The 12746-nt window shown below is 45.7% G+C and overlaps 1 protein-coding gene across 1 annotated transcript; it reads right to left on the bottom strand.

The window, feature by feature from the left end:
* Positions 1-3917: 3917 nt before the first annotated feature.
* LOC139317122 (mid1-interacting protein 1-B-like) lies at positions 3918-7707 on the bottom strand. Its single transcript, XM_070944066.1, has 2 exons — positions 7125-7707; positions 3918-4340 (listed from the first exon to the last, which is right to left on the bottom strand). Exon 1 carries the CDS (start codon positions 7578-7580, stop codon positions 7164-7166), a length of 417 nt encoding a protein of 138 aa, XP_070800167.1. The 5' UTR covers positions 7581-7707; the 3' UTR covers positions 3918-4340; positions 7125-7163.
* Between the last annotated feature and the right edge of the window lie 5039 nt (positions 7708-12746).

The following is a 12746-nucleotide window of genomic DNA, read 5'->3' as shown; positions in this document are numbered from 1 at the left end:
TTATTGTTGGGAACGGACTCACGAACAGGTTCTCGTCACTGCAACACACCGATGTCCGTTGCACGCCAGGCACTCCCTTCCAGGTGAAAACAGCACAACGGAGGCACCTGTAAGCGGAAGTTTTGCCTTTTAGGACACCTGCAGAGGTGGCACTACGCTCCGAAGTAGGAGGAGATCGCAGGCCAGGTTTTTCCAAATTCCTGCCTCCGGGCAGACACGTCAAAGATGACGAAGAGCCAAATCAGCCTAATCTGTCCTTTCTCGTCTCTATTGTGCCCTTCGGCAAACCGTCTCTCGCCTCCAGAAGTTGTGAATGCTCCAACATTGGAAGTTTTTAAGAAGAGATCGGATAACCATTTATGTCTGAAGTGGTGTAGGGTTTTCCTGCCTGGGCAGGGGGTTGGACTAGAAGACCTCTAAGGCCCCTTCCAACTCTGTTATTCTGTTCTATTTCTCACCAAACAGGCATTGCCTTTGGCTCTTTTCCAATTCTCAGCTGATTCTGGATTTTTCAGCGCCCTCGGTCTGGCTGAAGACTCCCAATCTTATCCCCTGCGTTTGAACAGTTCAGTACAGGCAGTTCCTCAACTTACAACAGTTCATTTAGCGACCATTCAAAGTTACACGAAAAAATGGACTTAGGACTTTAGGAAAAACGTAGGACTCGTTTTCCCACACAACCGTTGCAGCCTCCCCCATGATCAGGTGATCAAAATTTGGAGGCTTGGCAAACCGGTTCCTATTTATGACGGTTGAAGTGTCCCGGGGTTATGTGTTCTTCTTTTGCGACATTCTGACAAGCAAAGAAAATGGGGGAGGGGTAGACAGATTCGCTTAACAACCGTGTTGCTAACTTAGCAAAGGTAAGGATTCACTTAACAATGGTGGTAAGAAAAATCGTGAAATGGGGGCCAAGCTCGCGTAAGAAATGTTTCACTTAGCAACGGGGGGGAGCTCCATTGTGGTTGTAACGCGAGGACTACCTGTACTAAAGTCCTAGTTTTATAAGATTGACCTGTTCTCCAAAGCACCTGAGGGCAGGAGAAGAAGCAATGGGTGGAAACTAATCAAGGAGAGAAGCAACCTAGAACTAAGGAGAAATTTCCTGACAGTGAGAACAATTAACCAGTGGAACTACTTGCCACCAGAAGTTGTGAATGCTCCAACATTGGAAGTTTTTAAGAAGATGTTAGATAACCATTTGTCTGAGGTGGTGTAGGGTTTCCTGCCTAAGCAGGGGGTTGGACTAGAAGACCTCCAAGGTCCCTTCCAATTCCGTTATTCTGTTATTTGTCTAAAGAGGAGGCTAAAGAGGAATATCCTCTTGGGGCAGGTTTGGGGGAGATAAGTCCCAGTATCAGTGGTGGGTTTCTACTGGTTCGCCCCAGTTCGGGCAAACCGGTAGTGGCGTCGGTGGGAGGCTCCGCCCACCTACCCGGATGCCGTCACGGACACAGAAGCACCACGTGCGAGCGAAGCAAGGGCACATGCGTGTGCTCTTAGTTCCGAACCGGTAGCGAAGGTAAGTTGGAACCAGGGGTTGATTTCGACATTTTTACTACCGGTTCTGTGGGTGTGGCTTGGTGGGCGTGGCAGGGGAAGGTACTGTAAAATCCCCATTCCCACCCCACTCCAGGGGAAGGATACTGCAAAATCTCCATTCCCACCCCACTCCAGGGGAAGGACACTGCAAAATTTCCATTCCCACCCCACTCCTGGGGGAAGGATACTATAAAATCCCCATTCCCACCCCACTCCAGGGAAAGGACACTGCAAAATCTCCATTCCCACCCCACTCCAGGGGAAGGACACTGCAAAATCCCCATTCCCTCTCCACTCCAGGGGAAGGATACTGCAAAATCTCCATTCCCTCCCCACTCCAATAGAAGGGTAATGCAAAATCCCCATTCCCTCTCCACTCCTGGGGAAGGATACTGCAAAATCTCCATTCCCCCCCCACTCCTGGGAGAAGGATACTGCAAAATCTTCATTCCCACCCCACTCCAGGGAAAGGATACTGCAAAATCCCCATTCCCTTCCCACTCCAGGTGAAGGATATTGCAAAATCTCCATTCCCACCCCTCTCTGGGGCCAGCCAGAGGTGGTATTTGCCGGTTCTCCAAACTGCTCAAAATTTCCGCTGCCGGTTCTCCAGAACCTGTCAGATCCTGCTGGATTTCACCCCTGGATGGGTGGCATACAACTACTACAGGCAGTCCTCGACTTACGTCCACAACTGACCTCAAAATTTCTGTTGCTAAGCGAGATGGTTGATAGGTGAGTTTTGCTCCATTTTGCCACCTTCCTTGGCCACGGTTGTTAAGTGAATCTGACTTCCCCATTGAATTTGGCTGCCAGAAGGTCGTAAAAGGGATTACATGACCCAGGGACACTGCAACCGTCATAAATATGAACCACTGGCCAAAACATCTGAATTTTGATCACATGACCGTGGGAATGTTGCAACGGTCATAAGTGTGAAACATGGTCACAAGTCACTTTTTTCCAGTGCCGTCGTAACTTTGAACGGTCACTAAGCAAACCGTTGTATGTCGAGGACTTCCTGTACCTCTGACATCCCCGTGGCGTCTGTTTGATAACCTGATCTACTTTGAAGAGCTGACACCTGGGGAGTTAGAACAGGTAATGGAGAAACCTGACCCCCTGGCATCTGAAAACAGGATGGTTGGCAAGTGGCTACATCAACTTATACACCTGTCATTACACAGGTAGACCCATATTTTCTGGTTGGCCTGTTTCCTGTCCGAATTGTGATCACATGACTGTGGAGATGGTTATAACAATGGTTATAATTGTGAAAAAAGGTCATAAGTCACTTTTTTCAGTGCCCTTGTAACATAGAATAGAATAGAATAGAATAGAATAGAATAGAATAGAATAGAATAGAATTGAATTCAGAAATAGAATTCAGAATAGAATAGAATAGAATAGAATAGAATAGAATAGAATAGAATAGAATTAGAATAGAATAGAATTCAGAAATAGAATTCAGAATAGAATAGAATAGAATAGAATAGAATAGAATAGAATTCAGAATAGAATAGAATAGAATTCAGAAATAGAATTCAGAATAGAATAGAATTAGAATAGAATAGAATAGAATAGAATAGAATAGAATAGAATAGAATAGAATTCAGAAATAGAATTCAGAATAGAATAGAATAGAATAGAATAGAATTCAGAAATAGAATTCAGAATAGAATAGAATAGAATAGAATAGAATAGAATAGAATAGAATAGAATAGAATAGAATAGAATAGAATAGAATAGAGTAGAATTCAGAAATAGAATTCAGAATAGAATAGAATAGAATAACAGAGTTGGAAGGGACCTTGGAGGTCTTCTAGTCCAACCCCTTGCCTAGGCAGGAAACCCTACACCACTTCAGACAAATGGCTGTCCAATCTCTTCTTAAAACCTCCAGTGTGGGAGCATTCACAACTTCTGGAGGCAAGTTCTTCCACTGGTTAATTGTTCTCGCTGTCAGGAAATTTCTCCTCAGTTCTAGGTTGCTTCTCTCCTTGATTCGTTTCCACCCGTTGCTTCTTGTCCTGCCCTCAGGTGCTTTGGAGAATAGCTTGACTCCCTCTTCTTTGTGGCAGCCCCTGAGATATTGGGTCACTGTTAACATGTCATTATTATATTATAATAATAATAGAAGTAATTTTCAATGATAACCATAAGTTTTAACAAATGGGATTTGTCTATTTGGAAGTCATCAGAAAGCCAAGTACGATTTGAAAGGGGTTGTAGAGGGTTTTCTCTATAAGAAAAAAAAACAAAACACAACACCTTGTAGATATTAGCTAATTTGCAAATTTTGCAAGCAGGACAAACACTGAACCTGTGGAGAAAGAAAGGGAATGAGCCAATATCTGGAATGAATTTTAGCCATGTAGTTTTATTCACAATAAGTGCGTCAGTTCAGTTACATACAAAAAGAAAAAGTAGCATAAATATCATTCTGAAAATGATTTTCAAACAGTGGCTAAATTCAACCCCACCCTGATACGGTATCTGGGCTAATTCAAAAGGTACACAAACCCGGAATATTTCATCTATGAATAATAACTTAATCTTCTTTTCGCTCGAAGTAAGTGCATAACCATAAATTAAAAAAAAATGTGTTTTTTTTGGTATTTCAAGACACGGTTTGCTGGTGAGAAAGTTCTCTCATTCGCTTGGAACAAATTCAAAACCTTAAAACTCTTTCTAGAAATGGCAACAGGTTGATGGCTGCCCAAGAGTGTTCTTTGGAGCAGTTTTTGAGAAGGTTTTTGGTCCAGCGGTAGTTTTCAGGCAACGATAGTGTAGAAAATCTGTGAAATAAATCAGAAAAAATATTTGTCAGCGATCTGTCTCAGACAGCGTGAAGTCCAGGCAGGAGAAGGTGTTCAGGGGTACCCAAAATTCTTTATAAATAGCAAATCAGGGTGCAATGCTAGTTTTTTTTCCCTCCTACAATATTCACTCTTGACCAGACTTCCCCTACATGTATTTGAAATGAGGGTCCTGATAATTAGGGATTAAATCATTGCTGCGAGGATACATTTTAAGTGTGGTACAGTTAATCGTGTTTCGGTGTGATTTCTTGCACAGTGGCAGGGTTCGTACATCGCAGGAAGCTCTGTTTGGGCAACATGGTTAGATTACATGGTCTTTATGATAATAGAGAGAGAAAAATAGGAAAGAAGGAAGGAAGGAGGGATGGAAGGAAGAAAGGAAGAAAGGGAGGGAGGGAGGGAGGGAGGGAGGGAGGGAGGGAGGGAGGAAGGAAGGAGATGGGAGGGAGATGGGAGGGAAGGAGGAAGGAAGGAAGGAGGAAGGGAGGAAGAATGGAAGGAAGGAAGGGGATGGAAGGAAGGAAGGGAGGAGGAAGGGAGGGAGGAAGGAAGGAAGAATGGAAGGAAGGAAGGGGAAGGAAGGACGGAAGGAAGGAAGGAAGGAAGGAAGGAAGGAAGGAAGGAAGGAGGGAGGGAGGAAGGGAGGGAGGGAGGGAGGAAGGAAGGAAGGAGATGGGAGGGAGATGGGAGAGAAGGAGGAAGGAAGAAGGAGGAAGGGAGGGAGGGAGGAAGGAAGGAAGAATGGAAGGAAGGAAGGGGATGGAAGGAAGGAAGGGAGGGAGGAGGAAGGAAGAATGGAAGGAAGGAAGGGGATGGAAGGAAGGAAGGGAGGAGGAAGGGAGGGAGGAAGGAAGGAAAAATGGAAGGAAGGAAGGGGATGGAAGGAAGAAAGGAAGGAGGGAGGGAGGGAGGAAGGAAGGAAGAATGGAAGGAAGGAAGGAGATGGGAGGGAAAGGAAGGAAGGAAGGAGGGAGGAAGGGAGGAAGGAAGGAAGAATGGAAGGAAGGAAGGAAGGAGATGGGAGGGAGATGGGAGGGAAGGAGGAAGGAAGGAAGGAGGGAGGGAGGAAGAATGGAAGGAAGGAAGGGGATGGAAGGAAGGAAGGAGATGGGAGGGAGATGGGAGGGAGGGAGGAAGGAAGAATGGAAGAAAGGAAGGGGATAGTAGAGTGGAAGGAAGGAGAGAGGGAGATGGGTGGGAAGGAGGGAGGGAAGGAGGGAGAAAAGGAGATGGGAGGAAGAAAGGAGGGAGATGCGAGGGAGGGAGGAGGGAGATGGGAGGGAAGGAGGGAGGAAGGAAGGAAGGAAGGAAGGAAGGAAGGAAGGAAAAGGAGATGGGACGGAGGAAAGAAGGAAGGAAAGAAAGGAGGAAAAGAAGAGAAGGAAAGGAAAGAGGGAGAGAGAAGCTTCAGTGAAATAATATGGCAAAATTATGCCGAAGTTTGTCCCCAGGGGAGAAAATCTCAAAATAATAAGAGGTAAGCAAATTGTCTAAGAGAGGGAAAAATAGAGGGTATTTTAAGTTTACTTCAGTTCAGTTGTACGGAAATTGATTTTGCTAAATTGCTGGGGATGGTTTTGAATTAGCTTATGGTGATGGGCGCCTTGATCCCCAGAGCTCCTACCGAGATCAAAGTGATCTCCTACCTAGGCTACACAGATCTAACCATTCGAAATTAATTTCCATTTACAGGTAGTCCTCGACTTAGGGCCACAATTGAGCCCAAAATTCCTGTGGCTAAGGGACACCATTGTGAAGTGAGTCCTGTCCCATTTTATGACCTTTCTTGCTGAAGTTGTTAAGTGAATCACTGCCGTTGTTAAGTGAGTCACATGGTTGTTAAGTGAATCTGGCTTCCCCATTGACTTTGCTTGTCAGAAGGTCGCAAAAAGGGGATCGCATGACCCCCGGGACACTGCGACTGTCATAAATACGAGTCAGTTGTTAAACGTTTGAATTTTGATTCCACACAACCACAGGTCGTAAGTGTGAAAAACGGTCAGAAGTCACTTTGTTCAGTGCCGTTGTAACTTCGGTCACTAAATGAACTGTTATAAGTCGAGGACTACCGGTACTAAGGGACCAAGAAGTGCTTTAAGTCTAAGAAAATGTAAAATCTCATATTTTCCATTCTTCAAGCCCCTCACCCTTCAGATCAAACTGATTTTTTTCTGGATGGGGTGATTGAAGAAGTAAAAAACTTGCTGGATCCATAATAGTGATGCGATGCTGAAAATTCTAAAAATAAAATGAAATCATAAAAATAAAATTGAAGGCCCATCTCAAGAAAGGAATCCTAACCAGGGATGGGCTGCTGGGGGTTCGGAGGGGTTCGGGAGAACCTCTAGCGAAGATTCTGTGCAGTTCGGAGAACCCCCAAATCCCACTCCTGGCTGGCCCCGCCCACCCCGCTCCGCCCTTCCCAGGAGTCCCCACGCGGCCCGTTTTGGATGCAGATAAGTTCAAGGCGCTCATGGAGGCTCGGGGAGGGTGAAAAATAGGCCTACCGGAAGTTCGTTTCCGGCCTCCAGAGGGCCTCCGGAGCCTGGGGAGGCCGTTTTCTCCCTCCAGGAGGCTCAAGGAAAGCCTCCGGAGCTGGGGAGGACAAAAACGCCCCCCACCACCATGGTGCAGGAGGCCGACTAGGCCAGGCCCACCATGGCCACATCCACCCAGCAACAGGACAGAGAACCCCTTGCTAAAAGTTTTGAAGCCCACCCCCGGAACCTTTCCAGATACATAAAAGGAAAATAATCTTACCTCAGACGGTTTCATAGTGTATGTTTCTTTCTCCACAACTTAGCCGTGGTTGATCCGTTCCATAATTTCGTTGTATTTGGCGGTGACCGCTTGGGCTCTCTGGGTCAAGTGATAGAGGACACGGTACAGACTGGACAAGTGGTAATAAAAGATGTCCTCCAGGCTGTCCTTTTCCATGTTCTCCTTCACCTGTGGGATCACAGGTGGCTTCTCTTTTCTTGGAGGTAAGGGCCCACCGCCTTCCAACATCCCCTTGCCGGATTTCAGCACCATAAAATGTTCAAACAAATCTTTGTCGGCCGACTCGGCCCCGAAGGCATCTTCTAAATCTTCTAAGGAGACTCCACGAAGGAGGCTGGGGAACATCACCGTCTGTTCCATCTTCTGGATGGCCAAGACGTACTTCTCCGTGGCTGCCGAAGAGAGAATTTCTGGGAGCTGGAAGTCAGCTGGCATCTCGAAGACTTTGCTGAGCTGGGAGACACTGGCAAGGAGCGAAGGGTGGACAAGGCATGGACAGGGGGTGAAGGACCATTTATGAACAAAGCTGGGGAGGAAAATCAGACTCCGTTGGCGTGATCGGGATGGGTTCCATCAAAAGGACACACCTCGTTTTCCAACCAATCAGATCTTTCTCCATATGGACCTTACTCTGCAGTTGGCAATGTGGGTTTATTGACACCTTGTCAGGTTTCCAAATTGGGCTTCTTCCAGAGGTTTGACCCCCAGAGGACATGTGGGGCCATGGATGATAGCTGAGTCATTCTGGACAGATCAGCTGGGTTGATTGGAAAATGCCCAATGGAAAATTTTACACCAAAACTTGAGAAACATCAAAGGACTTCAACAGGTGCCTTACATACGTGGAGACTCCAAAAACAAACACAGGAATCACGCATGGTCGAGGTGGACCTCAACGATGTAATAATATGTGATGGAGCTAAGAATAATAGGCTGGCCAGATCTGGACTGCAAATCTGACAATGGCTCCAGGGAGCCCTCAATGTACATTCCGTTTAGCGACCGTTCTAAGTGACAGGCAGTCCTCGACTTACAACAGTTCATTGAGTTACAACGTTACAACGGCAGTCAAAAAAGTGACAACCATTTTTCATACGACTGTGTGAGCCCCAATGGTCATGTGATCAAAACTTTCGCCGTTACGACCTTTTGCGGCATAATCAGGGGATCAAAATTCAGGCGCATGGCCACCGGTTCATACTTATGTCCGTTGCTGTGTGTCCCAACCTTGACGACCTTCTGACAAGCAAAGTCAAGAGGGAAACCAGATTCATTTAACAACTGAATCACCAACAAATCAATTGCAGTGGTTCACTTAAGAGCTGTGGCAAGAAGGGTCGTAAACGGAGGTAAAAATCACTTAACAACTGTCTAACTTCTCAACTGTGGCCATATGCACCAAAGACAAATTCCTTGTGTGTCCAGTCACACTTGGCCAATAAAGAATTCATTCTTTCTTTCTTTCTTTCTTTCTTTCTTTCTTTCTTTCTTTCTTTCTTTCTTTCTTTCTTTTTCTTTCTTTTTTCTCTTTTTCTTTTTCTTTCCTTTCTTTTTTTCTTTCTTCTATCTATCCATCCATCCATCCATTTCTATCTTCCATCTATCTATCCATCCATCCATCCATCTCTATCTATCTATCCATCCATCCATCCATCCATCCATCCATCCATCCATCCATCTATCTATCTATCTATCTATCTATCTATCTATCTATTTATCTATCTATCTACTTGAGCTACATACGGAGGTATGAAGTGTAAGACTGCAAATTTCCTGATGTCCTCTAGAGGGCAGGAGCAGGCGAGAATTGCCTCTGTCTCCTTGGCGCCCTCTAGTGGCGATCGAGATTTCGGCAGCCAGATGCAGTAGCATTAAAATGAGGGAAAGCATTGACTCCCTCTCTCTCTCTCTTTCTTCTCCCCCCTTCTTGATGCATTTGTTCCTCCCTCCCTTGGTCCTGCCAAGCTGGTTTAGACTCTGGACCGAATCCTCTTTTGCAATTCCATTACTTCACCTCAATTCCAGCTTTGCTGCATCATCCAGATTTTCGTCAACCAGCTAAATCAGGCCCTGGATTTCTGCCCTCAAACCTTGCCCAGATGGGTTTGTCGTGGTTTGGCAGGGACAGGAACGGCGCAAGAAGGTAAACTTGCCATGAGCTAACCACATTTTAGTGGCGTGGCCATTGCAACACGGGTTGGTGCCTTTTCTGACAGTGAGAACATTTAACCCATGGAACAGAAGTTTATTTATTTATTTATTTATTTATTTATTTATTTATTTATTTATTTATTTATTTATTTGAATTTGTATACCGCCCTACTCCCGAAGGACTCAGGGCGGTGAACAGCCATAGAATAAAACATATAGATACAAAATTTAAAATAAACTAAAACGAAATAAAATAATTTGGCTGAACAAATTTAAAACCCCAATAATTTGAAAACCAAATTTAAAATTTCCATTTAAAAAGGGGAAAGTTTTAGGCCAGGCCAGCTTGATGAAATAAGAAAGTCTTGAGTGCGCGGCGGAAGGTACGCAGATCCGGGATCCTCCGTATCTCCTTGGGGAGCTCGTTCCAGATCGTAGGTGCCCCCACCGAGAAGGCTCTCCCCCTGGGGGCCGCCAGTCGACATTGTTTGGCCAACGGCACCCGGAGGAGCCCCTCTCTATGGGAGCGTACTGGTCGGTGGGAGGCTATTGGTGGTAGCAGGCGGCCCCGTAAATAACCAGGTCCTAAGCCATGGAGCGCTCTAAAGGTGATAACCAGAACCTTGAAGTGCACTCGGAAGACCACCGGGACCCAGTGCAGCTCGCGCAGGAGAGGTGTTACATGGGAGCGCCACGTCGCTCCCGTCACCACCCGCGCGGCCGCACTCTGCGCCAGTTGGAGCCTCTGAGTGCTCCTCAAGGGGGGCCCCATGTAGAGAGCGTTACAATAGTCCAGACGGGAGGTGACGAGGGCATGAATGACTGTGCGTAAGGAGTCCCGATCTAGAAAGGGACGCAACTGGCGGATCAGGCGAACCTGATGAAAAATCCTCCCGGTCACGGCCTTCTGAAGTTGCCTTCAGAAGTTGTGGGAGCTTCATCCCTGGAGGCTTTCAAGAAGAGACTGGAATTGCCATCTGTCAGAAATGGTGTAGGGTCTCCTGCTTGGGTGGGGGGTTGGACTAGATGACCTACAAGGTCCCTCCCGACTCTGTGAATCTAATCTAATCCTTTTTGGGAAATGGACTGAGCTGCAAAACCTAACCCAAGAGACTTTAATTCCTAGTTTAAAATGGGAGCCGTGGAAACGATGCGGGGACGGGGAGCCTTTATCTGTGTGATAACACTACAGGTAGTCCTCGATTTCCAATGGTTCATTTAGGGACTGTTCAACGTTACGACGACACTGAAAAAAGGGAGTTAGGGACCGTTTTTTTTTTTATACTGACGACTATTGCAGGATCCCCAGTGCCACGTGATTCAGACGCCTGGCAACCGATTCGTATTTATGACGGTTGCAGCACCCCAACGATTTTCTGACAAGTAAAATGAATGAGGAAGCCAGGTTCACTTGAGAATCACGCTGCAAATTTAACAACTGTAGTACAGTAAGAGCCTGTAGTACAGTGGACTAAAGCACTGTTATTAACATCAGCTGCCTGCAATTACTACAAGTTCAAATCTCACCAGGCTCAAGGTTGACTCAGCCTTCCATCCTTTCTAAGGTAGGTAAATTGAGGACCCAGTTTGTGGGGGCAATAAGCTGACTTTGTATAAATATACAAAAGTATGAAGGCTATTGCTTAACGCATTGTAAGCTGCCCTGAGTCTCCGGAGAAGGGCGGCATATAAATTAAAGCAAAAAAAAAACCCTGCAATAATTCACTTTAACAAGTCATAGAATAACAGAGTTGGAAGGGACCTTGGAGATCTTCTAGTCCAACCCCCTACTCAGGCCAGAAACCCTATATACCATTTCAGACAATCTCTTCTTGAAAACTTCCAGTGTTGGAGTTTCTGGTGGCAAGCTGTTCCACTGATTAATTTGTTCTATCAGGAAATTTCTCCTTAATTCCAGGTTGCTTCTCTCCTTGATAAGTTTCCATCCGTTGCTTCTTGTCCTGCCCTCAGGTGCTTTGGAGCCCCTCTTCTTTGTGGCAGCCCCTCAGATATCGGAAGATTTCTTGTCCTGCCCTTTGTGGCAAGAAAGGTCGTAAAACAGGGCGAAACTGACTTAACAAATGTCTCACTTATCAACAGAAATTGTGGCCTCCCTGGGAATTCATCCACATCGTTTATAAAATGCTCCAATCCAGTGACTCCAAGCAGGAGCCTTCTCCCCAAACACTTAATTCAGAATTTGTCATAGAGATTCTCAATTATCCAGGTAATTTACAGAAAATTAAGGTTTTCTGTCAATTAAGAAACAAAAAAAAATTAAGATTTAAGGTTTACGGAAGAACTAACAAGCAATTTGTCCCAAAGGTGTTTTTCTCAAGCGATAACCGGACTTTTTTAGGGTATTTTTTTTCGTTTAAAACGTTTCCCTTCTCATCCAAGGAGCTTCTTCGATTCAGATAACTGGATGAAAAGGAAACATTTTCAAAGCAAAAAAAAAAAAAGTCCAATTGCACTTTTGGGAAAAGCAACTTTGGGACTAGTTTAGGATTGAAAAAAGGAAATGAATACATCAGCAACTCCTGCCATTTAATTTCTTTATAGGCAAACTTTATCCAAGCGCCTTTATTTAATAATCCCTGCATTGAATTTCTATTTCTTTATTTGCAGACTTTATCCAAGCACCTTTCTTTCCTTACTGAGTTGCATTCATTCATTTCTCTACAGGTGATCCTCAATTTATGACCACAGCTGAGCCCCAAATTTATGTTGCTAAGCGAGACATTTGTTAATAGAGTTTGGCCCCATTTTACCTGACTAGGTGGCTCAGTGGCTAAGACGCTGAGCTTGTCGATCAGAAAGATCGGCAGTTGGGCGGTTTGAATCACTAGTACAAGTCTCCTGCGTGAACAGGGGGGCTGGACTAGATGACCTCCAAGGACCCTGCCAACTCTGTTACTGTTAAACTGTTGACAACTTTTTGTCGGGGTCTTTTCTGGAACGCTGACATCTTTCTTGCTACAGTTGTGAAGCCAGTCCGGCTTCCCCCATTGACTTTGCTTGTCAGATGGTCACCAAAAGGGACCGGCCGGGACACTGCGACCGTCATAAATATGAGACATTTGCCAAGCGTCGCAATTCGGATCACGTGACCATTTGGGAATGCTGCCATGCTCCTAAGTGTAAAAAATGAAAGTGAGTCGTGTTTTTCGGTGCCATTCCATTGCATTTGAACGGTCACTAACTGTGAACTGTTGTAAATCGAGGACTATCTGTATTTGAAAATCTCCACTTTGGCAGAAAGGAACCCCCCAAGGTGGCCCAAAGCCCCGCCTCCAACCAATTCGAGCCACGCCTCCCAACCAATCCGAGCCATGCCTCCCAGCCAATCCGAGCCCCGCTTGCCAGCCAATCCGAGCTCCGCGGCCGAAACGGGCCAGCCTCGACGTAGCTCCGCCCCCTGCGCGAGGGAATGAGGGCGGGGCGGCGGAA

The sequence above is a fragment of the Pituophis catenifer genome, unplaced genomic scaffold (genome assembly GCF_029215685.1).
Source record: "Pituophis catenifer annectens isolate HBS135680 unplaced genomic scaffold, rPitCat1.0.hap2 SCAF_4, whole genome shotgun sequence".
NCBI lineage: Eukaryota > Metazoa > Chordata > Lepidosauria > Squamata > Colubridae > Pituophis > Pituophis catenifer.
The sequence above is the reverse complement of the archived record's forward strand: the minus strand, read 5'-3'. Positions and strand labels throughout refer to the sequence as shown.

Coding starts and splice junctions, on each gene's coding strand:
- LOC139317122 (XM_070944066.1), bottom strand. CDS start 7,580: ATGCCAGCTGACTTCCAGCTCCCAGAAATTCTCTCTTCGGCAGCCACG.